General features: G+C 34.9%; 1 protein-coding gene across 7 annotated transcripts; it reads right to left on the reverse strand.

Moving 5' to 3' along the window:
- Positions 1 to 851: 851 nt before the first annotated feature.
- Positions 852 to 23,486, reverse strand: LOC145013267 (uncharacterized). 7 transcript variants are annotated; one of them, XR_013664900.1, is made up of 7 exons: positions 23,255 to 23,486; positions 23,087 to 23,138; positions 1,967 to 2,059; positions 1,743 to 1,862; positions 1,310 to 1,653; positions 1,135 to 1,221; positions 852 to 1,047 (listed from the first exon to the last, which is right to left on the reverse strand). XR_013664900.1 is itself a non-coding variant. In XM_078972074.1 (5 exons), exons 4-5 carry the CDS (start codon positions 19,494 to 19,496, stop codon positions 18,754 to 18,756), a joined length of 657 nt encoding a protein of 218 aa, XP_078828200.1. In that variant the 5' UTR covers positions 19,497 to 19,504; positions 21,271 to 21,350; positions 23,087 to 23,138; positions 23,255 to 23,486; the 3' UTR covers positions 18,550 to 18,753. The 7 variants fall into 7 exon arrangements, 4 of the variants coding, with proteins under 4 accessions (XP_078828200.1, XP_078828201.1, XP_078828199.1 ...); XR_013664899.1 differs by adding an exon at positions 21,271 to 21,350 and having other exon boundaries at positions 23,087 to 23,486; XR_013664898.1 differs by having other exon boundaries at positions 23,087 to 23,486.
- Between the last annotated feature and the right edge of the window lie 1,362 nt (positions 23,487 to 24,848).

The raw sequence follows: 24,848 nt of genomic DNA on the forward strand, positions 1-24,848 counted from the left end.
GAATGAATTGTCTTTCTGATGATAAATAAATGATACCAAGAGCAACGATGTTCCTTTTATACGGATGTGGTAGACTACACTTGATTGGCTACAATGATAAGTTCTATTAGAATCAGAAAAAAAAAAAAAAAAAAAAAAAACATAAATGTATATTAAACATGTAAAAAAACACATACCTGGTGAAGGGGTTTATTTGGTGAAACTGTTGGTAGGGATGTCAACGGGGGAAAACGGGGCGGGGATTGCATCCCCCACCCCCGAAAATTTTCTGTTCCCTCGCCCCCGCCCCCGAAATCTCTAGCCTCCCCAGCCCCCCATCTGAATCACAGGATTACCCCCGCCCTTGCCCCTGTTTCCCTGCCCCCATTTGGGTTGACGTTTTTTTGGGTGAACAAAGATGTTCTTTATGCTAAAAGAACTTATTTTTTGAGCTAAAATAAACTATTTTGGATAAATATAGTTATTTATAGCATAAGTTTATATATTTAAAATAAAAATATTATAACATCTTTAAAATGTTATACTATAAGCTTAAAAACATGATATTTAACTGAATTTTGGAAGTTCAAAATCATTGCTATTATTTATTATATTTTTATAATTAATATATTAATATAAATAATATATTAACGGGTCCCCATTGGGGGTTCAGGACGGGACTACCCACCCCGCCCCCGCCCCCGAAACTAAAACGGGGGTTAACATTGCCCCCGTCCCCGCCCCGTCCTCGATTTTTCAAGCAAATATTCCCCATTTGAGATCGGGGACCCACGGGACCTTTTGACATCCCTAACTGTTGGTATGTTAGGATTGATAGTGACAGTCTTAGAGTCAACAACTTTTCTGGAGGGTTTTGTATTTGCCTAATATAAAGGTTTAAGACCTATATGTAAAATTATATTTTAATATAAACAATAAATTAAACGTGTTGAAAACTATAAAGATAGTATATACTACTAATGCATATTTCATGGAAATCAATTGTGTATCGGGAGTTGCAGTTGCAGAGTTGGTTTGAACTTGTTTCTTGGTGGGTTTTCCAATAACCTAAACAAGTTAAAGTTCCAAGTGAAAAAACAGAAATTAGTACTGAAAAAAGTATATCAATGATGATCTTATAAGATGATAACATACTGGTGTTACAAGTTCTGAAGGTTGCTTGGTTTTGAGACTAGCAGGAGTTGTTTCACTACTTTCAACAATATTGTCACATGAAATACCCTAGCAAATATAAAGAAACATGGAAAATGGCTAAAAATGCAATTTACAAGTAACATTCAAAATACATGTTGTTAATAAGATTACTTACAACAGTATGAGATAGATTTTGAAAGTCAACTCCTTTTGCATAAAGATGAGCCAAAACTAGCTTTAGTGTTTGATCTTGTTCATTAACCTATGTACACAAAGCCTTGAGTTCAACATCTTTTTCTCAAGCTCAAGTTTTCCATTATGTAGTGCAACTTTAAGAACTTTAATTTCTTCCTTAGATGATCCTTTGTTGTGAGGAACATTGAAATATCTGTTGTAAGTGACTCCTGTGCTGACACCCTTTAAAAATCCTCCCTTTTCCTTGCCAAAAACTAAGGTCATGGCATTTGTGCCCGGTTCAACATTAACTTGTCCTTTTTTTATCTTCTTTTCTTGTTCAATCTAGCACACAAAATATTAATAATTATTGTCCTAATAAAATTGATTAAAATCTTTACAGTAATAGTAATAAAAATGTTTATTGAGGTTACTAGTTTATCCGCCATGAGTTTAACATCTTCATCCTTAAATACTCCATTACTTTCACGTCCTTTACACCACATAATTGACCTTGGGAGCATTTCTTCCTTTGAAATCACTTTCTCTTAAATCTTGATAAAAAAAATTAAATTGTAAACAATATAAAATAAAATTATGTTAAGTACAATACTATGAAGGTAATATAATAGATCATATAGCTAAAAACAAAGCTTACCAACTTCCTCCTAAGAGTAGTATACCCCCCTCATCCCATCCGATGAGTGTACTTTGACATCTTTCGCGCTTTGATAGTCTTTTGTGAAACAACCTGTCAAAAAAAAGATTTGTCAAGCACTTTTTCGTAATTTTATGATAAATAAATGAAGAAGTTTTGGGAAAAAGTTGTAACATTAAACTCTTCAGATTGCGTATATGTCACGAATTTGTTCCAATCATCTTTTTCAGTAATTATTGCACGATACCGAACAGGGATTTCTCCAAGCTTTTTGGAATTCCCTTATTAAAGGATGTTGCAATATCTTTGGTATGTAAAATATAAACTTTTCTTTTTCAAACGACATCATTGTACACTTTTGGAAAATCTTGATGTAAAAATTATTGAAAATTAATGTTATATATATATATATATATATATATATATATATATATATATATATATATATATATATATATATATATATATATATATATATATATACCTATTGTGTAGTGTGTTACTTGTTTGATTTGTTTTCTTGTTATAGTTAACTCTCTTAACTAATTGCTCAAAATCAAAACCCTAACTTATCATAACAACTAACTTATAAAATAAATATAAAGTCATGCCTCGTATAATGAGAAACCCGGTACAACCCGAAACTAACTCCAAACCTACAAACTCGGCTGAAAGTGAAGCTTTAGTAACCCAATATGTCACCAATGCAATTGCAAACTTAGAAACCAATAGGAAAGAAGGATCCAGGGGTAATGGAGGTGAGAGTCACATGGAGATAACCGAGGTCCTACAAGGGTTTGTTAATATAAAGACTCTGTGAACTATAAAGAAAAATCCTTCCATGGAAACGAAGTTGTAGTTGGTTTGACTCGATGGAAAGAGAGGCGTCTGTCTTTGAGATTGGATTTTGTGCTAAATACTACAGGGTGAAGTTCACCACTTGTACCTTGGTAGACACAACTCTAACTTTGAGGGCCAGTTATATGAAAACCATGGGCATTAATGTAGCAAATTTCATGGCCTGGAGTGAGCTAAAGCAACTCTATGTTGAAGAATACTTTCCCTGCGAAGAAGTGTAGAAGCTTCAGCAGGAGTCGTGGAATTTGATAATAAAGGAACCCGAATTTGTTTCTTATACAAACCGTTTGAACGACCTTGCCACCTTATGTCCCTGAATTGTCACTCTAGAATATAATAAGATAGAAAGGTACATTTGGGGTCTGCCCAAGCCATTCAAGGTTTATTTATTGTCTCCAAGCCAAGAACCTATGATAATGCTAATAAACTAGACTTCATCATGACGAATCAAGAGATATATTGCGGTATAGTGGTCCAGAAGGCTGATCTCCCAAGGGTGGAGAATAGGAAGAGGAAGTTTAGAAAGGAATCCAAGGCAAGGGCTAGGATATTAGTAGAAAGAAATGGGATGTATTTTAGGTATTTATATTTACAACAACCCCAATTAACGACTACCACTGGAAATAGTCCAAAATGCAATCAGTGTGGGTATCAATATACTGGAGCCTGTTAGATCTACACTAACTACAGAAGGAAAGGTCATCTTGCTAATAGATGCAGAACCCCACCAAACCAAGGAACGACAACATCAGAAGGTCGAGCATGTAATGAGTAGAACGAAGTTGGAGATATCAAGAAGAATTATCCAACATTGAAGGGACAAGGAGGAGATTATAGGCATCAATAATTTTTCAAAGTATCTAGAGAAGCCATCCAAGATTTAACGATAGTTATTGGTATGTTTCTAATCTATTACTTATATGAAAATGTAGTTTTCGATACCAGTGCCGATAGAAGCCATGTAAATCCTGAGTTTAGGAAGTTATCAAAACCACCCATGTAGTAAACTTAGGGAAGCCTATAGAGTAGAAATGGATAACGGCCAAGTCATTAGTACCCAGTAAATACTTAAGAATTGTACATTAATGTTACATAATCATACCTTTCTCGTAGACTTATGCCTATGGTCATTGGAAGTTTCTAAGCCATCATTGGTATGGATTGGTTATCCCCTAACCTCATCGAAGTCTTATGCTTTGAAAAGCCATTAAATCTACCCCTATCAAACGTAGAATCCTTAACCATCTACGACTATAAACCTAGTAGAAATCTTAGAATCATCTCATGCATGAAGGCCAAAAAATATTTGTAGAAAAATTATTAAACCTTCCTAGCCCATGCTGTCGATATAACAGAATAACAAGAAGAGGATCAAAATGGTACCTTAAGTGTGCGATTACCATGATGTATTCCCTGAAGATCTACCAGGACTATTGTCATCCAGAAAAGTAGAGTTTCATATTGATCTAATTCTAGGAGCCATCATAGTAGCAAAGTCCCTTTATAGATTGGCACATTGGGAGATGCAAGAACTGTCGAGCCAACTACAGTAACTTCTTAATGAGGGTTTTATCAGACCAAGCTTCTCACCTTAGGGAGCACATGTTCTGTTTTTCAAAAAGAAGGATAGATATTTCTGGATATGCATTGACCATAGAGACTTAAATTAGTTGACCATTAAGAATCGATATCCACTTACAAAAATAGACGATCTCTTCGATATACTGCAAGGATCCAATTACTTTTCTAAGATAAATCTAAGATTAGGATATCATCAACTCCAAGTATAGGGAGAGCACATTCCAAATACTCCTTGCAGAACTCGATACGACCATTATGAGTTCTTGGTCATTCCTTTTAGACAAGCCAACGCCCCATCTATTTTTATGGATCTCATGAATCGAGTATGCAAGCCCTACTTAGGCCAATTCATGGTAATATTCATCGATGATATTTTGATCTAGTTATACTCAAAGGAAGAGCATGGGTAGCATCTTGGAATAACCCTAGAGCTATTAGGGAAAGAAAAGTTGTATGCAATATTCTCTATGTGTGAATTTTGGATAAGAGACGTACATTTTCTTGGGAATGTGGTAAGCATGAAAGGTATTCATGTTGACCCCCCCTCCCCCCCCCCCCCCCAAGATTGAGGTTGTGAAGGATTGGTAAGCACCTAAGTCACCAATTGAATTTCGTCAATTCTTAGGAATGGAAAGCTATTACTGAAGATTTATAGAGAATTTCTTCCATATAGCCAATCCCCTCTCACATTGACCCAAAAGGAAATAATTTTTTTTGGGGAGACCAAAAAGAAATAGTTTTCCAAAAGTTGAAGGAAATGTTGTGTAGTGCACCACTACTAATCTTTCTAGAAGGTACTAATGATTTCATAGTATATTGCAATGCTTCACGTCAATGACTAGGATGTGTACCGATGCAAAGGGAGAAAGTCATAGTCTACGTCTCACAACAACTCAAGGTGCATTAGAACAACTGCACCACCCACAACTTAGAGATGGGAGCCATAGTTTTTGTGTTGAAAATCTAGCTTCATTATCTTTACGGAACAAAGTGTATAGTGTACATGGATCACAAGAGTCTATAGCACATCTTTGATTAGAAAGAACTCAACATGAGACAAAGTAGATTGTTAATGTTGCTGAATGAATATGATTGTGAGATTTGTTATCATCCATGCAAGGCTAACGTCATGGCTGATGCCTTAATCCGTAAAGAATGAGTTAAACCTCGTAGGTTAAAGGCACTTATGATGACTATCCAATCTAGCCTAATCTCACATATTAGAAGTTCTCAGCTCGAGGCTTTAACAGAATAAAACATTAAGGAAGAACTCCTCAAAGGAATGGAAAAGCAACTAGAGATTAAGGATGATGGAACAGGATACTTCATGAACCGAATATGCATTCTGCAGTTTAGGGATGTCAAGGAACTAGTTTTAGATGGAACCATAGGACTAGATATTCCATACATCATGGAGCAGACAAGATGTATGTAGACTTAAAATCTCTTTATTTGTGGCTAAACATGAAGGTTAGGATCACGACATACGTAAGTAAATGTATAACATGATCCAAGGTCAAGGAAGAACTTCAACAACCCTCGAGATTGTTGCAACAACCAGATATATATCCGAGTAGAAGTGAGAGCGGATCGCAATGAATTTTATAACCAAATTACCCAAGACTGCTACTGGTTACGACACTATATGGGTAGTTATCGATAGATATTATATATATGTATGAGTAAAACTCAGTCTTACCGTTAGTAGGCCTCATTCACGAAGCTGGTCTATAAGGGGTGTTTAAGGAAATTGCCTATAAAATGGCGATTGAATGGGTATCCACTCTTACCCACCGCACTCTTGACTAGTGATGGGTCGTTAGCCGAACAGGTAGGATAGGACAAAACTTTCCATTATAAGTATAATGAAGTACAAAACTAACTAAATGTTTTACAAAATCCCAATCTTAGTTACTTAGGCAAAAGTGAATTGATGAAATTCCATGAAATTACACTTTGCGCCCTTCCGAAGACGTTAATGGAGCGTGTGTGGTTTACCGGCACACTAAATGGTTCTAAGAAAAGGTGGCAAAGGGTGACTCAATGTTTTCATAGTTCGGTGGAGCGTGTGTGGTTTACCGGCACATCGAATAGGTGACTGTAACATGTGACGACACCATGTAAGTTTGCATGGTTATTCACACCCACTTTGTGATCCTCGGCATCCCAGTCACAAACAAGAGGGGCATATCGAGATTTAAATATGCCATTGAGAGTTCAATGAATCTCAAAGGATCTAGGAGTTTTCATAGATTTAAAACTTAAATTTCTTTTTCGTTTTTCGTGGTGGAAATTAGTGAATCGTTATTCACTTACCTTCAAATATTTTGCAATTAGGGTTACGACATCCCTCTCCCGAGTTGTGGAATATTGTGTTGAGTCCTAGCCTTAGTATCTCATTTGGGTGATTTACTAAGGACTCAATCAATCAACTAACTTGAATTTGTTTCTCCCGTTTTGTAGATGTCAAAGTTCGACAACTATGGTCTTCCCAAATCCCGTGGAACAAGCATTCCACATGAAGATTGTATTCCACGATTCGATCGAGGAACAAGAAATCATGCTTCACTTCCTCCACCTCCTCCAATTGTTCTCCCTAACCCACAAGATCGAAGAATTGAAAGGTTCAATATCACTAAGGCCATATTGGAAATGAAACATGAAGATGGTAAATCCGTGTGTGCCCACATTCTAGGAATGAAATCACACATCGATAGGTTGATTATGTTAGGTGTGTCATTTCCCGATGAGTTGGCTGTGAACTGGGTTCTACAGTCACTCCCTGAATCATATAATGAGTTCAAAGAAAGTATTATATGATGGATCATGACAATAACCTCATTGACCTAACTTACATGCTCATTGCTGTTGAATCAGAAAAGATTTGGCGAAGCAATGGAGCGTATTTGTTGGGAAAGACAACCAACCATGCTTCCGAGGTTGTTCTAAGAGAAGCGACGTGCGTTTGAGAAAGGGCGTTGGATAGAAGTCTGTCCCAAGAGCCTGAAGATTCCAAAGATGAGAGAGTCAAAGAGTATGGTTGTGCTTCAGGTAATAATCCACTATCTAACTCCATTAAGTTCCTATTCATTGATTCTTAATACATGATGTGATAAGATTGCATTTGAAAAGAAAGGAAGCTTGATGAAAGAGCAAGATGAGTCTGATCACAAAGAAATGGATCTCGATCGCATGGACTTGAAGATTAGATTTTGAGCTTATATATTGTTAGGTATATTCGACTACATAGTTTTCAATGGATTTTGCATTGTAAAGACAAATGTTTTCCGCTGCTTTTATAAATAAAATAAATTTTGTTTGACTTAATTATTTATTTGTTTATATCCTTGCAATGAAATCGTTATGAAAATTGATGTTTACATATTTCTACAATGAATGGATATGATTCTTATTTATGGAAATGTCGAGAATTTACCAAATAGAAGAGTTTCTCATCGCCCAAATTACAATTGGACGGAAATTTGGAATCACGGAACTTGGTTGCATGACGAATGAGAAATTTCATATTTGGAAATTAGACTAATTCGTTGACAAAGTGTCAAGTGAAGGACTAGGAGATCGAGCACACAAAGTTGTGTGTTGATCAAGTCCACCATAAGAGTAACAAAGATATTCGTCATGATTTTTACTAAAGGTTTAGTAAATATGATAAGTATAAGTGTAATTCGGAATTGATTAAAAAGGTTTAAATCAATGGCAGAACGAATAAGAAGAATCAAGTAGGCAGAAAGATAAAAAGTTCTCCATTCTAAGAAGAAGGGAGAGTACCTTTTATGTTTTATGATAGGTCTTAATGATTAAGAACCATATCTCAAATGATCCTCTAAATGAGTCTTAGTACAATTGTATGTTTAAGAAGAGGAATCAAGAATTGAAGAAATGGTTACATCAAGAAGTCAATCATACTTCGTTCCAAAACAAGTCTTAGAGTTAAGATTGTGACAATGAGTGACAAGTATTAAAAGGTTTACAACGTTCATCAAATGTGGAAAGTTGTGATGTCTTGGATAAGACAAAGACCGACTAGGACCAATTTATGAAGTGTTTTGATAAAAACTACACTAACTCTTGAATATTTGTTTGTCAAGAAATGTTTATTGACAAGAGAATCTTATATGTCAAGGAGTCAGTGGGAGTCTTAATTGTCTTGAAAGGTTTCAAGAACAAATCAAATAAACCTTATCGATCATCACTAGCACACGAGTTGAGGTTAACAACCTATCGTGTTGACATTATTTTGTTTATGTGTTGTTCCAATTGAGTTAATTATGCATGTGAGTCCTATGAGTTTTCATTTGAATGCATAAAAGGCAAGGACCTTGATCAATGGAAAGTACATTGATAGGAAAAGGTGAGTTGCTTAACTACTTGGAAGACATGGTGGGCAGCCGTGCTACCATAAGACAAGAAATCAAGATTAAGAAAGTTCAGTCCATATGAGTTTGAATTTGTCGTAAACCTTGGTTTTAACAAATTCACATGGATAGGAACACATACACCGTTTAAATCTAAGTGTCATAAGATTTCCTCCTTCATGAAAATGATTGTGAGAAAATGCTTTCACTAAGAAAGATTTTAAGAAGATAGTGATTGTAAAATTGCATTCTCGAATTCGATTATGGTTACGGTATCCCTTTCCATCATTTGAATTGTGAGGTTTGGCAATTAGTCTTAACTGTTTAGACACACATATGAACTATCTAAGGCAAAGGTGTATAAGTTCAAGAAGCATTGATAAAAGATTATCAAAGCACTAAGTATTAGAAACATGAACTTAAAAATTTCAATAAGTATTGTTTTTCTGAAAGTTAAGTTGTTTCTGAATACATGTCAAAGCTAGTGGGAGCATAAGTGTGATGTTTTATAGTAATCATCATGATAGTGAGAGCATAAATGTTATGATTGTATAATTATTAAGGCACGTATTGCAAGTTGGCAATATTAATTATAGAAAACAAGAGTTATACCTTGCAAAATTGTAAGGGTTGTAAAGTTGTTTTGCTATAATTAAGGGAGAGAATATTATGCTTCATTTCAAATATAAAGGCTTAGGTTGACAAATGTTAATAAATTTAGTCAAAGGTACATAGTGTGTTCTTAAAATTTCGATTATGATTACGGCATTCCTCTTCACAATTCGAATTTTGAGAACATAGCAAATAAAACATTATGCACCGTGTCCCATAGACTTCGGGTATAGTGTCGATTGCAAATGCTTTAATATTTGACCATTCTAAAATTTTCCAAATGTCTAGCGCATTTAGAAGGAAAAGGGACTAGAATCGGTTTTGACTAAAATAATTAAACAACTATCAAAGGACAATCCAAAGTTAGACGAGGATTGGTTGCTTGTGAGTAGTTGGAAGCATGGTATTGGATGGACCATATTGACATTATTATGAATAGAAAAAAATCTATTAAGAATGAGTTGTCATATGGAAAATATGGAAATGTTTCCATATTAGATGGACCATATCGACATTATTATGAATAGATAAGATTCTATTAAGAATAAGTTGTCATATGGAAAATATGGAAACGTGTCCATTTTGGAAATTGAATATTGAAAATCTATGTCTAGATTAGAAACATTTATGCAAAAGGATGTTCAAAGGAATGTAATTTCAGTGAGAGACATCATATCTAAGGAATTGTCTTGTAACAATATCCGATAGAGGACTTTGTAATATCATTGGCAATAGTCTTTGTCACTTTGGTGCAGTGACATTATGAAAGGATCATTGCATAAAATGTTAGAATCTAGCATATTCTATAAGTAGCAAGAATTTGATATTCTTTCACTTATGGAAAAGGATTGGGAGTTGTGAAATGAGAATGATTGGAAATGTGTTCAATTTGATCTATTTCACAAAGAAAGAACCATAGGTAAACATTGTGTGCATGCTAGGAGCATGGGACAAGTGTAATAATTCAAGTAAGAAGTCGATTACCCGAAACGACAAATAATGAGTAATCAATATGGTGATAAATAAAACGTGTTTTATTTATGCTCAAAGGTTTGAGGCCATATGGGATTAGTATTATTCTTACTTTGCATGTTTTGACTTCCTGAATAATTTAATTGGTTTAGAACAGTCAAATTATTCAAACGGGCCACAGTCGTTCATATGTTGGAAGTAGATATGAATGAAGACTGTCGTGAATTGGTGTGTGGATTGTCTAAAAGAGTATTAGACATAAGTAAATGTTTGTTGCAACATTCATGACTGCTTATTTGAGCATTGAATTAAATCCACGCTCAATTAGATCACTCCATGAATTGTATTATGAGTGATTGGTGAGACGATAACATCTTATATTCTTGAAACCGAGATATGTGAGTTGTAACTTGCAAATCGGTTGCACATTGATAATAAGTAAACACACCAGTAACTCGGTTTTATAAAACTTATTGTTGTATGTGATTTGGTGAGTGGGTGCAAGCAAACATTGGGTCAAATTTTATCCATTCCTTTTACCCAAAATGGGATAAAAGCAATATTTGTGGGCCCCTCGATGATTTAGTGATGACAAACGTAAATGCTCGGACGGGCTAGGGCTAATTTGATTTGTTCAATTAGTCGGTCGTCGTAAATCGAAAAACGAGAAACAACACATAGACTGGGAGAATAATTTCAATCCATGTCTCGTGTCTATACGATATCTAGAATGGAGGAATATATGATCCCTTATCTGAAGGACAGGTTACTGATAAGATCAGAGTTTGACAGCATCTTTGAGAGCTGCGATTGCAAATCGAGGTGTACTTACATTTGTAGTTACTAGACTTATCCAAGTGGGAGACTATTGGATTAGTGTCTAAACCAGTAACCATATTTGGTAAATACTTGACCCGGTTGTGCATGGTCCTTTTGGGTTGCCTTCACCAAAGCAACTTGACTGGAGAAATAATAGAGAAAGAGGTTATTATGATTTATTAATATGTTATAAGAATAATATATTAAAGGAGAAATCATATATGTTTAATTAATATTGGTCAATAGTTAATTAAGAATTAATTTTGTGATCAAATGTAATTAATTAAACTAGAGGGGCTGAATTGTAATTATGTGATAGTTACAAAATAGGGTAAGGATTATCCTAAGGATAGGTTGGACGAATTTAAGGTGATAAGGCTTTAGAATTCGTCCATTATAAGGATTCAATGCTTATCTTATGGTTTGCTTGGTGAGCAAACAACTAAATAAGGATAAGGACTGAAACCTTATCTCTACACCTATATAAACACCCTTTGGCTCATGAATTCGTCCATACCTTCCCAAGGCTTCTTAGGGATGAATTTTTATACCTCTCCTCTCTCTTTATATCTTCTCCATTTGTTGTTGGTGTTTGTGAGCCATTAGAGGCACTACACTTGTGGTGCTTGCTTTCAAGACTTAGGGTTTGAAGATTCAAGTTGTTATTATAATATAACAACAAGAGGTATGTAATCTAACCTTCTTGGTTAATTTCGAAAATATTAATCATCTTTAGGGTTTTATTATGTGTTCATAATGTTGTGTATCTAATAGTGAAAAAACATAGATCCAATGTAAGGGTTGCATGTATACATAGGATTGTTTGTATAAAACCCAACATGTTTTTGCATGGGGTTTTGGATTCGTCTTCTTCGAGTTGTAAAATTTCTGCTTGGGTTGGGATCAGTTACCTTGGGAAGTCTGTTGTATGCACCAGGTTATGATTGTATCCCTCGGGATGTCGGGCAATGTTAGGAATGGTAAGGAATCATTTCAACGACGAAATTGAATTTAAGTGGGGGAGAGTTGTAACGCTCGATTTTAAATCATTTCATTTTTCGGGATTGTGGCCTGCTCATCAGTCATCATAAGGCTTTACGCCTTGGGGAAGAAAGGATTTAGTATCCCAAGGGTATAATCATAATTTGATATCTCAGTCCTTTATAAATTTTGTGATTTTTTTCGGAAATTTCTTTGGCGGCGGTGAGTTGATAGAAGCGTAGGGCTTCTCGTCACCTTTCCATGGATATAAAGTTCGTTGGAAATGGACTAATAACAAAGAAGTTATGGCCTTCGGAAGTTTGGTGGTTTTAGGGCTTAACCGGGTATATGGGGCATACACAGGTGTACGCGTAGTGTACTAATGAAAAGGGAAGTATGTGGGGTGTACCTCAGCGTACGTTAGGCGTACTGATCAGGATGGTCACGATTGCTCTACAAAGTACGTTGGGCGTACCATATGTACGTTAGGCTTACTCCTTATTTTAGGGTCCTTACCGAAACCCTATTTTACCCTATATAAGCTCCTTATCTCATAATGTAACCCTAATATCTTCAGCCTCCATCCCTCTAAACCCTAGAAATTGACCCTTAGCCCACATTTTAGTGATTCTTGAGCTTTAAGGTGATTTATGTGTGTTTTAGTGCTTGAGGAGGAAGAAGGAACTTCTTGAAGAGTCATTGCTTGATTTAGAGCTTTTGGATCCAGGCTTTGTTCGCCTAGATCTAACTTCTGTAGGTATAAAGTCTCAACCTTGACAACTCTTTCTTGTAGATCTAGCTAGGTGGCACTTTGGTATGATTTTGGTCCCTTTGTGGTGGTTCTTGTTAGTAGAAGTTACTCTAGAACCTTTAAGCTTCATTTTTGGCCCTTGTTAGGGTTATGGAGTCATAAAGTTTGGATCTTGATGAGTATAACCTTCAATGCACGATTTAGAAGTCTTTTGGTGAAGTTTGGGACTTAAGGTTTATATTTAGGTGCCATTAAGTCATGCTAATTCATAAAGTCAGGAACTTTATGACTTAAGAAGTTCCTTTGATTCAGATATGGAAGCTTGGACTAAGGTGTTAAGGTATTAAGAAGCTTTTAAGACATTTTGGAGTGATTTTTACCTTTGGATCTCATCTTTGGTGTTATGCTTCATTAAGCCATGCAAAGGTTTAAAGCTTTCAACTTTATGGATCAAGTCACTTATATTTAGCTATTCTGAGGTTTTGGACATCTTGGCTTAAGGGATTAAGACGTTTCTAGCTTGGATGTAGGCACGGTCAGTATGCGGGACGTACCTCCGCGTACATGGGGAATTACTAGGTTTCTTGGGCGTACGCTTAGCGTATTCACTAAGTATAAAGGCATACTCAGTTAGATGATGTTTTTCATTTTGGGCCTCAAGTTTGGGCTTTCTTTTCGGCTTGGGTGTTTCAATTATTAATGGTCCATCTGAGTACAAGTGTTTTGGACTAGGAAGAATGGTTAGACTTTAGGGTAAGGCCCATGTAAGGGGTTTAGGCCCAATTTTGAAAATTGGGCCATATTTGGGTGTTGGTTGATTATTTGGCCTTTGAGTCTTGCAGATTGTGAGTTTCGGCCTAAGTCTTGGACTAAGCTAGGTTAGGGGTAAAATGGTCTTTTTACCCCAAGTATGGATATATGGTTATGGATTGGAACCCAATTGTTAATTGGGTATTGTTTTGATATTGATAGTTCTAGGTTTAGTTAGCCAATAGCCAAAAATTTATCCGTACGATCCAGCAGTGCGATGTGAGTCTTCTCACTATATCACATGGGTCGAAGGCACCAATATCGGCCCATTACGTGTTATGTGGAATGATAGTTGTCTCTATGATAAATGCATGAAAGACCATGTGGGTTGCTTATGACACTTGGATATCATACCATGAGGGAGCCCATGGCATTCCAGGTAAAGACCATAGGGGAGCCCATGGCACTTGGATATTAGACCATGGGGGAGCCCATGTCATTTTAGGTAAATAACATGGGGGAGCCCATAGCAACTATATGTATGTTCATGATATTCTTGATGGGTTTTATGCATAAGAACAATCATGTGTGCTCATACAAACCCTAATGCTTGGATCTAGGTTTCTCTATTGTACATGCTTTGAATCCAAGACTAACAAACTTAGATCTAACATATTATAAACTGAATTAGGGTTTATAGAATTACCTTTTATTATTATATAGTAATAACAATCAATTCCTTGCTTGGATTGGCTTCAAAAGCTTAGTGCCTCAATTGATGCACCTCTAATGGAGTCACAAACACCATATGCAACTTGGATGAAGAGGAGAAGAAAGGGGAGGCACCAAAAACAGCTAGAAACCCTAATGGAAGTGTTGTCCACGTTTTTGGGGCTTAAGGGTCCTTTATATACATGTAGGCTATTAGGGTTTACAACTAGGAAACCCTAATCTGACTGCTTATGCCCTAAGCAGCCCATGGACTCCTTAAACATATCCCTTGGACGATTTCTAATGGGCTTCCCATAGAATTCGTCCAACCTATATATTATTAGGTGATCCATAGCCCAATTATAATTATCTCATAATTACAACTTCAGTCCCCTAAGTTTAATTAATCTCTTTTAGCCACAAAATTAATTATCAATTAATTCTTGACTAATATTAATTAAACAATATGATTTCTCCTTTAATATATTATTCTCACAATATATTAATAAATCATATTTAAACCATTCTCTCCTTAAATCATCCTACATATTGCTATGGTGAAGGCAACCCAAAAGGACCATGCTAATAATCGGGTCAAGTACATACCAAAATAGTTATGGACTTAGACACTAATCCAACAGTCTCCCACTTGGATAAGTCTAATAACTATTTTCCGTATGACTTCACAACCTGATCAGCAATCGTAGCTTTCAAAAGTCGTTGTCAACTCTGATCTTATCAGATAGCGCGCCCTCTAGAGAAGGGATTATATATTCCTCCATTCTCAAGATACCGTATAAACATAAGACATGAATTTCAATCATTCTCTCTATATTGTTTCTCGACTTCCGATTTATGACGACTGACAATAGACTACAATTCCCAGCTTGGCCAAGCGCTTAGGTGTCATCACTAAATCATCGAGAGGCCCACATATATCGCTTTTATCCAACTTTGGGTAAAAGGAATGGATAAACTTCGACTCAAATGCTCGCTTGCATTTATTGATCGAATCATACACAACAATAAGTTTTATAACACCAAGTTACTGGTGCGTTTACTTATTATCAATGTGCAACCAACCAAAAAATAACAACTCACATGTCTCGGTTTCAAGAATATAAAATATTATCGTCTCACTAATCACTCGTGATAAATCCATGAAATGATCCAAGTGAGTGTGGGTTTAATCCAATACTCTAATCTTATCAAAGCACTCACGAACTCTTCAACAAACTTGTGCCATGTCTAAACACTTCATACAATCTACAGACAGATTCATGATAGTCTTTATTCATACCTACTCCCAACGTATGACCGACTGTGGATGTTTGAATAACCTAGTTATTCTGGAAGTCAAAACATGCAAACTAACACATAATAATAATACTTAATGCTATATGGCCCCAAACTTGTGAGAGTAAATAAAACACTTCTATTTAACCACCATACTGATTACTCATTATTTATCATTTAATGTTTCAGATAATCAACTCATTACTTGAATTATAACAACAATTGTCCCATGCTCTAAGCATGCACACCTTGTTTCCTATGGTCCATACTTTGTGAAATAGATCAATTGAAAAACTTTTTCAATGATGCTCATTTCACAATTCCTTAGTCCCCATTGTTAGTGTAAGAACACAAGGTTCTTGCCACTACTAGAATATGCTAGATTCTAACATTTTATGCAACGATTCCTTTGCAAAATCATAGCTCAAAAGTCACCAAGACTTGGCTAATGAAATTTCAAAGTACTTTCTTAGAAATTTTTACAAGAAAATTCCATAGACGTGAAGTCTTACATTCAAAGTACATTCCTTTGAACATCCTTCTTGCATAAAGTTTTTCTAATATAGACATAGATTCTCAATATCCAACTCCCAATATGGAAACATTTCCACATTTTCCATACGACAACTCATTCTTAATAGAATCTTATCTATTCATAATAATGTCGATACGGTCCATCCAATACCATACTCCCAACTACTCACAAGCAACCAATCCTCAGCGAACTTTGGATCGTCGTTTGATAGTTGTTTAATTTTAGTCAAAACCAATTCTAGTCCTTTTTCCATCTTAATGCGCTAGACATTTGGAAAATTTTAGAATGGTAAAATATTATAGCATTTGCAATTGATCCTATACCCGAAGCGTATGTCTTACATAAAGATATGATACTTTACCCATCTTTTGCCATAATATTTTATGTGTCATGTTCTCACAATTCAAACTATGAAGAGGGATGCCGTAGTCATAATCGAAATTTGAGAACACACAATGTATCCTTTGGCTGAAAATATTAAAATTTCTCAATCTAAGCTTTAGATTTTGAAATGAAGTATAATATTCTCTCCCTTAATTATAGCAAAACAACTTTTCAACCCATGCAACTTTGCAAATGGAATCTTTGTTTTTCTATAATTAATATTGCTAACTTGCAATACTCGCCATAATAATCATACAAGCATAACACTTATACTCCAACTATCATGATGATTATCATATAAACATAACATTTATGCTCCCACTAGCTTTGACATGTATTCGGAAAACAAATGAACTTCCAGAAAACAATGCCTATTGAATTTCTGAAATTCATATTTCTAATACTAGATGCTTCGATAAGCCTTTATCTAAGCTTCTTAAACTTATACACCTTTGCCTTAGATAGCTCATATGTGTGTTTAAACAATCTAGAACTTATGTTACTAAGTTCCAAATGTTCAAACTAATTGCCAAATCTCACAATTCGAACTATGGAAAGGGATGCCGTAACCATAATCGAATTTGAGAATACAATTTTCACAATCGCTATCTTCTTAAAACCTCTCTTAGTGAAAGCATTTCTTCACAGTCATTTTCATGAATGAGGGAATCTTATGACACTTAGATTTTATGGTGTATGAGTTCCTATCCATGTGAATTTGCCAAAACCAAGGTTTGCGAAAAATCCAAACTCATATGAACTGAACTTTCTTAATCTTGATTTCTTGCCTTATGGTAACACGAGTGCCCACCATGTCTTCCAAGTAGTTTAGTAACTTGTCCTTACATATCAGTGTACTTTCCATCGACTAAGGCTTTAGTATGCATTCAAATGAGAACTCATAGAACTCATATACACAATTAACTCAATTGGAATGGCATAGAAACAAAATAATGTCAGCACGATAGGTTGTAAACCTCAAGTCGTGTGCTAGTGATGATCGATAAGGTTTATTCTTGATTTGTTCTTGAAACCTTTCAAGACCATTAAGACTCCCACTGACTCCTTGATATATAAGATTCTCTTGTCAAGTAACATTTCTTGACAAACAAATATTCAAGAGTTAGTGAAGCATTTATCAAGACAAAACACTTAACAAATTGGTCCTAGTTGGTCTTTATCTTATCCAAGACATCACAACTTACCAATTTCTAATGTGCAAGAATAAGAAAGCTTTTTCAAATTCCACATTTGTTAAGTGTTATAAACCTACTAAAGACTTTTTCACTCAAGTCATAGTCTTGACTCTAAGACTTGATATTGGAACGAAGTATGATTGACTTCTTGATTTAACCATTTCTACAATTCTTGATTCCTCTTCTTAGACAAGCAATTGCACTAAGACTCACTTAGAGGATCAATTGAGACATGGTTCTTAATTATTAAGACTTATCATAAAACACAATAAAAGGTACTCTCCCTTCTTCTTAGAGTAGAGAAACTTTTATCTTTCTGCCTACTTGATTCTTCTTTATTCGTTCTACTATTCTTTGAAACTCTTTCAATCAACTCAGAATTACACTTAATCTTATAAGTATAATCATATTTACTAAACTTTAGTAAATCATGACGAATATCTTTGTCACTCTTGTGGTGGACTTGATCAACGCACAACCTAGTGTACTTAATCTCCTAGTCCTTCAATTGACACTTTGTCAAAGAATTAATCTATGTTTCCCAAACGTGAAAGTTTTTCATTCATCATACAATACACATTGCATGATTCCAAGTTTCTGTCCAATTGAAATTTGGGTGATGAGAAACTCTCCCTATTTGGTAAACTTTTGATATGTCCACAAATAATACAATTAATAATCAAATCCATTATTGCTAATAATAGAAACCTTCAAACATCAATTTTTTTCATACATGCCATTCCAAGGATAAATAAATAAGATAAAATCAAAATTCATTTTATTGCGGAAAAAATTTGTCCTTACAATGCAATTCAATTGAAAAACTATATTATTACATATTTCTTAACAATCTATTCTAACTCCAAGTAGTAGCTCAAGAATCCATTCTTCAAGTAATGCGATCAAAATCCATTTCTTCATGATTAGATTCAGCTCACTTCTTTTTCTCAAGATTCCTCTCTTTTCTACGATCCTACAAAACATCAAAATGTAATCTTATCACATCATGTATTAAGAATCTAGAATAGGAACTCAAAAGAGTTAGATAATGGATTTTACCTGAAGTAGAGCCATACGTCTTGACTCTCCCATCTCTTAGATCTTTCAGGTAGTTAGGGCAGCTTCGTCTCCAATGCCCTTTTTCTTGGCAATAAAAGCAAATGGACTCTTTTGGCACAGCACATCGGACAATCACAGACTTAGTTATTTCTGGACTTCCAATGTTGCCAGCATCCATTGAAGTTTGGGAGTTTGATTCACTAGACAAATTTGCTTGACCAGCATGCCAAATCATTGCTGATTCAGCAACTATAAGCAAATAGGTGAGATCAATTAGGGTCACGTCGTGGTCCATCATATAGTACTCTCTAACGAACTCACTATATGATTCAGGAAGTGACTGAAGAACCAAGTCAACAGCCAACTCTCTTGAAATCTCGACACCCAACATGCTTAACATATCAATGTGTGACTTCATCTCTAAGACGTGTGCACACATAGGTTTCCTGTCTTCGTGTTTACTCGCCAAAAGGGCTTGAGTGAGCTTGAACTTTTCAAGCCTTTGAACTTGTGGGTCAGGGAGAACAATTGGAGGAGGTGGAGGAAGTGAAGCATGACTCTCATTTCCTTGATCGTATCTCAGAACGTCATCTTCATTTGGAAAGCTTGTTCCAAAGGATTTGGGAAGACCATTGTAAGATGTAGACATCTACAAAACTGGAGAAAATTCAAGTTAAGTTGATTAGAATTCTTGATGCAACACCCAAATGAAACATCAAGCTAGGATCCAACACAATACTCTAAAACCTAGAAGAGGGATGCCGTAATCTAGTTGCAAAATATTTGAAGGTAGGTAAATGATGATTTACCAATTTCCACCATGAAAAATGAAAAATAAGTTTAAGTTTTAAATGAATTGAAACTCCTAGATCTTTTGAGATTCATTGAACTTTTCAATGGCATGTTTAATCTCGATTATGCCCTACTATTTGTGACTGGGATGCCGAGGATCACAAACAAGGTGTGAATAACCATACGAATCACGTGGTGCGCCTAATGCTACTATCACCTAATCAATGTGCCGGTTAGCCACACACGCTCCATTGATCTATGATAAGCATTGAGCCACCCTTCGCCACCAATGTCATCCCCAAATTAGTGTGTCGGTTAACCACACACGCTCCACTAACGTTTGACAAGGGTACGAAGTGTAATTCCATGGGTTAGCATACAATTTCACATTTTTCCCAAAGTAACTATGATTTGGGAATTTGAAAAAGCATTTAGTTACTTTGTACTTCATTATACTTATAATGGAAGGTTTCTGTCCTATCCTACCCGTTCGGCTAACGACCCTCCACTAGTCGGTGGGTAAGAGTGGATACCCATTCAATCGCCATTTTATAGGCAATTTCCTTAAACACCCCTTATAGACCAGCTTCGTGAATGAGGCCTACTAACGGCAAGACTGACTGTTTACTCATACATATATATAATATTAGACTTTTAATGTTATATATAGTATAGGGTGTATTTTACACTTTTAAAATACTAGGTGGTTTAATTTAGTAAAATTATACTTTTAATTTAATTAAATGTGAACCAAAACTTTATGGGTTTATTAAATCACTTTTAATTATACACTTTAATTAATTAATAAAACCATAAGGGTGTGATTTGAACTTTTCAAAATACTAGGGTTTTAGAATTTAACATTTCAAAATTAAACTTTTAATTAACTTTTAAATTCCAAAAACTTGAGGGCAAGCTCTGAAACATTTCAAAACATTAGGATTTAGAATTTAAATATTTCAAAATTAAACTTTTTAATCAAAAATTTAAATTCCAAAACTTGAGTACAAGTTTTGAAACTTTACAAAACATAAGGGATCGAATAACAAATAACATAAATTAAACAATTAATTTTGGAGATTATCTATATTTGACCTAGTCTCATTTTATTCATAAGATAATTACCAAAAAAATTTTAATAATCCATATTTATCATATAAAAAAACTGTTATTTAAATAATTTGAAATTATCTTTTGTTTTATGAAGGATAATCACCCAAATATAATAAAAATCGGATTTTATCATCAAAATACGTTTTTGGTGTTAATCCTTCAGCAAAACTGCAAGAAAGCCTGATATTCCCTCTGTCTGACCCCTGGACTCGTCGAGTCAGGGACTGGACTCGCCGAGTCAGACAGACTCGCCAAGTTCATCCATTGACTCGCTGAGTCAGATCAGGCAGAGACCAAGAATTCGTTTTTCAGCAATCAAAACAGTTAAGCATCACATACAACTGAAACCAATCAAGGCTCTGATACCACTGATGGGTTTTATGCATAAGAACAATCCTATGTGCTCATACAAACCCTAATGCTTAGATCTAGGTTTCCCTATTGTACATGCTTTGAATCCAAGACTAACAAACTTAGATCTAACATATTATAAAATGAATTAGGGTTTATAGAATTACCTTTTATTGTTATATAGTAATAACAATCAATTCCTTGCTTGGATTGGCTTCAAAAGCTTAGTGCCTCAAGTGCTGCACCTCTAATGGAGTCACAAACACCATATGCAACTTAGATGAAGAGGAGAAGAAAGGGGAGGCACCAAAAACGGCTGGAAACCCTAATGGAAGTGTTGTCCACGTTTTTGGGGCTTAAGGGTCCTTTATATACATGTAGGCTATTAGTGTTTACAACTAGGAAACCCTAATCTGACTGCTTAGGCCCTAAGCAGCCCATGGACTCCCTAAACATATCCCTTGGACGATTTCTAATGGGCTTCCCATAGATTTCGTCCAACCTATATATTATTAGGTGATCCATAGCCCAATTATAATTATCTTATAATTACAACTTCAGTCCCCTAAGTGTAATTAATCTCTTTTAGCCACAAAATTAATTATCAATTAATTCTTGACTAATATTAATTAAACAATATGATTTCTCCTTTAATATATTATTCTCACAATATATTAATAAATCATATTTAAACCTTTCTCTCCTTAAATCATCCTACATATTGCTTTGGTGAAGATAACCCAAAAGGACCATGCTCATAATCGGGTCAAGTACATACCAAAATAGTTATGGACTTAGACACTAATCCAACAATTCTATGGTTGTAAGTTATGTGGTATTTTTGGGGAACTCATTAAGCTTTGTGCTTACAGTTTTCATTTTATGTTTCAAGTACTTCGATTTTCAAATGGAAGAGCTCGGGATGATTGCAGAGCACACACTAAAAGTTTCTGCATTCTTTGAATTACTTTGATTTGATTATGTTTTGTTAAATCTTGGCTACCTTGGTTTTATGGGAAGGATATGTATTAACGAATTATTTATCTAAAAACAAAAAATATATGTCATGATTTTTGGGACGTTACATTTATATATATGAAATCCTTGTCCCATATACTATAAATTGGGCTAAGATTAGTTATCCTAAATAATATTCTATAAAAAATTCGTTTTTATCGCTTATTATATCTTATTTATTTAGCCCAAATCTACAGGAATTACAGAGACTAACCCCATATATGAAATCACACCATCCATTTCTCTTTAACTTCCATCTTATAATAGCATGTCTTTTATATTGCCTCTTGTCAACAAAATCATAACGTATAATAGGACATTTACCTCTTTTTTTACTCCATCTTATAATAGCTTCTCTTATATACTACTTCCGGTAGTATACATCTCCTAAGAAAATATTATTAGTTTCAGTTTTAATATTCAATACTTCTTGTTCTGAGTTGAGCATAATTATGGCTTTATGCTTCTTAGCTCTATATCTAGCAGTTGAATGTACAAGGGCTAGTTTTCTACCAGAAAAACAGACAGTCTCCCATATAAAATTTATAAGCAGGAAAAAAGCTAAAACAGACCTAAGTCGGGTTAAGAAGACGCAGCAACACAAAATTTTAAACAACACGTATATTTTCTCTTTTTTTACCCTTTTATGGAATGTAAGAAAACGAAGTTAATATTTGGAAATATTAACAGTGTTTATTTTGAGAGAAAACAAAAAATGAGATTAGAAAGCAAAACAATATGATCTTTGTTGATGATGAATATACAAAGGGGGGATCGTTAAAACGGAGAGGTTTCAGATTATACATTTCTTTCCTTAAAAAAACCCTGCTTTTAAGCAAATGATTTCTCATTAAAAACGAAAATTAGGAATGAGGGAAAGTTTTGAAACCCTTATGAGTTGAGGACCTTAGAATCAAAAACAAAAAATAAACAACCATTAAAATAAAGATTGATCAATAAAGTCACCTGGCTGAATTAAAACTGAATCAGATAATCTCTTTCAGGGTTTCTTGGTAATCTGAAGAGAAAAACAAATGGGTTGTCAGTTATCGAATCCTAAAGTAGAATGCAGGGAGCAAACAGATGCTAGAAAATCGCTATAAGTGATGATAGAGTAGATGGTATGGAGTTAACAGCGCATCAATATGGAACAATGGTTATGCTTCTTCTCAGCAATGAAAGCCATCGATTGGTCCATTAGAAAGGAGTGGTGCTGGTATGGTAAAAATTAATGGGTAGGGTGAGTCTCCGACAGTATATATTGGGTTATTGCGTACAAAAAGAATAATGAATGTAGTAGTGTATCGGAAAAGCAGGGAAGCGGTGGAGGAGGTGAAGACTTGATGACTCTTCAATGCTGGTACATTATCCCATTTAGTGGAACAATAAGTAATGTTCAGCAAAGTCAAGCAAAAAAAATGAGGCACCATGGTACCCATTCATGAAGACCCGACCCGACAGAAAAGAAACACCCTGTTAAATAGTCTGCTTAAAAACAAAAAAAAAACCCATAAAATCCATAGAAATCCCCACTTATTCCACAGTCATCCACCTTATCCCACTTTGCAAACTTTTAAAGCATTGGGTTTATATATATATATATATATATATATATATATATATATATATATATATATATATATATATATATATATATATATATATACACACACACAGATAAATAGAAAGATTTTATTCATGACTATCAAATTAAAATTTTGCTTGCTTAACTTAGGTTACACAAATTCAATTATCGATTTTAAGGATGTCAAAAAGTCTCGTAGGATCCCGAACCACTGGGGCCCCGATCCCATATGGAGGGATATTTGTTAAAACAAACCAGGGGAGGGGCCAAGGTTACCCCCATCTTAATTTCGGAAGTGGGGACGAGGGTAGGTAGTCCCGTCCTAAACCCCCCACGAGGTCCCTGTTAATATATATATATATATATATATATATATATATATATATATATATATATATATATATATATATATATATATATATATATATATATATATATATATATATAATATTAGTCATATAAATATTATAAACAATAAAAATGATTTTGAGCTTCCAAAAGTCAACAAAAAAAAACATGTTTTTAAGTTGTTAGTATAATGTTTTCGAGATGTAATAATATTTTTGTTTTTATCTTATAAAATTACTTTATACATAACTATTTTTAACTAAAAAATAGTTTCTTTAAGCTCAAAAAACTTCTTTTAGCCCATTCAAAAATATTGCAATCAATTGGGGGTGGGGGGTAATCCATGAATTTGCGGATGGGGGCGATGGTGGCGAGGCTGGAAATTTCGGGGGCAGGGCGAAGGTGGGACGGGGTCATGAGGAAATTTTAGAGGTGTGGATAGGGGATTTAATCTTCATCCTATTTACCTCCGTTGGCATCCCTAATCTATTTATAGGAGCAAACTAACATAAATTAGGCCAGTAAGTTAAAGCCTAGGAACTTTTACAAATCCATCACATGACACATTTAAAGGACGAATACGATATAAGAATTTCCCTGAAAGAATTTCTTCTGAGGCCCTTGGCCCCCTCAAGGGGCGGCTCCCCTTGACCTCTACCAGCTCTTTTGGGTCTTTCTAATGGCTACGAGGTCAAATGCATACATGGCTTCACAACGCAACAACAGTCTCACACATAATGCTATGCATACTATTAATAGAGAGAGAGAGAGAGAGAGAGAGAGAGTATGTAACAT

This window comes from Lactuca saligna, chromosome 8, assembly GCF_052625555.1.
Source record: "Lactuca saligna cultivar CGN05327 chromosome 8, ASM5262555v1, whole genome shotgun sequence".
NCBI classification, from domain to species: Eukaryota; Viridiplantae; Streptophyta; class Magnoliopsida; order Asterales; family Asteraceae; genus Lactuca; species Lactuca saligna.

Excerpts from the sequence above, each read along its gene's own strand:
- LOC145013267 (XM_078972075.1), bottom strand. The coding sequence starts at position 19,496 with ATGTCTACATCTTACAATGGTCTTCCCAAATCCTTTGGAACAAGCTTT.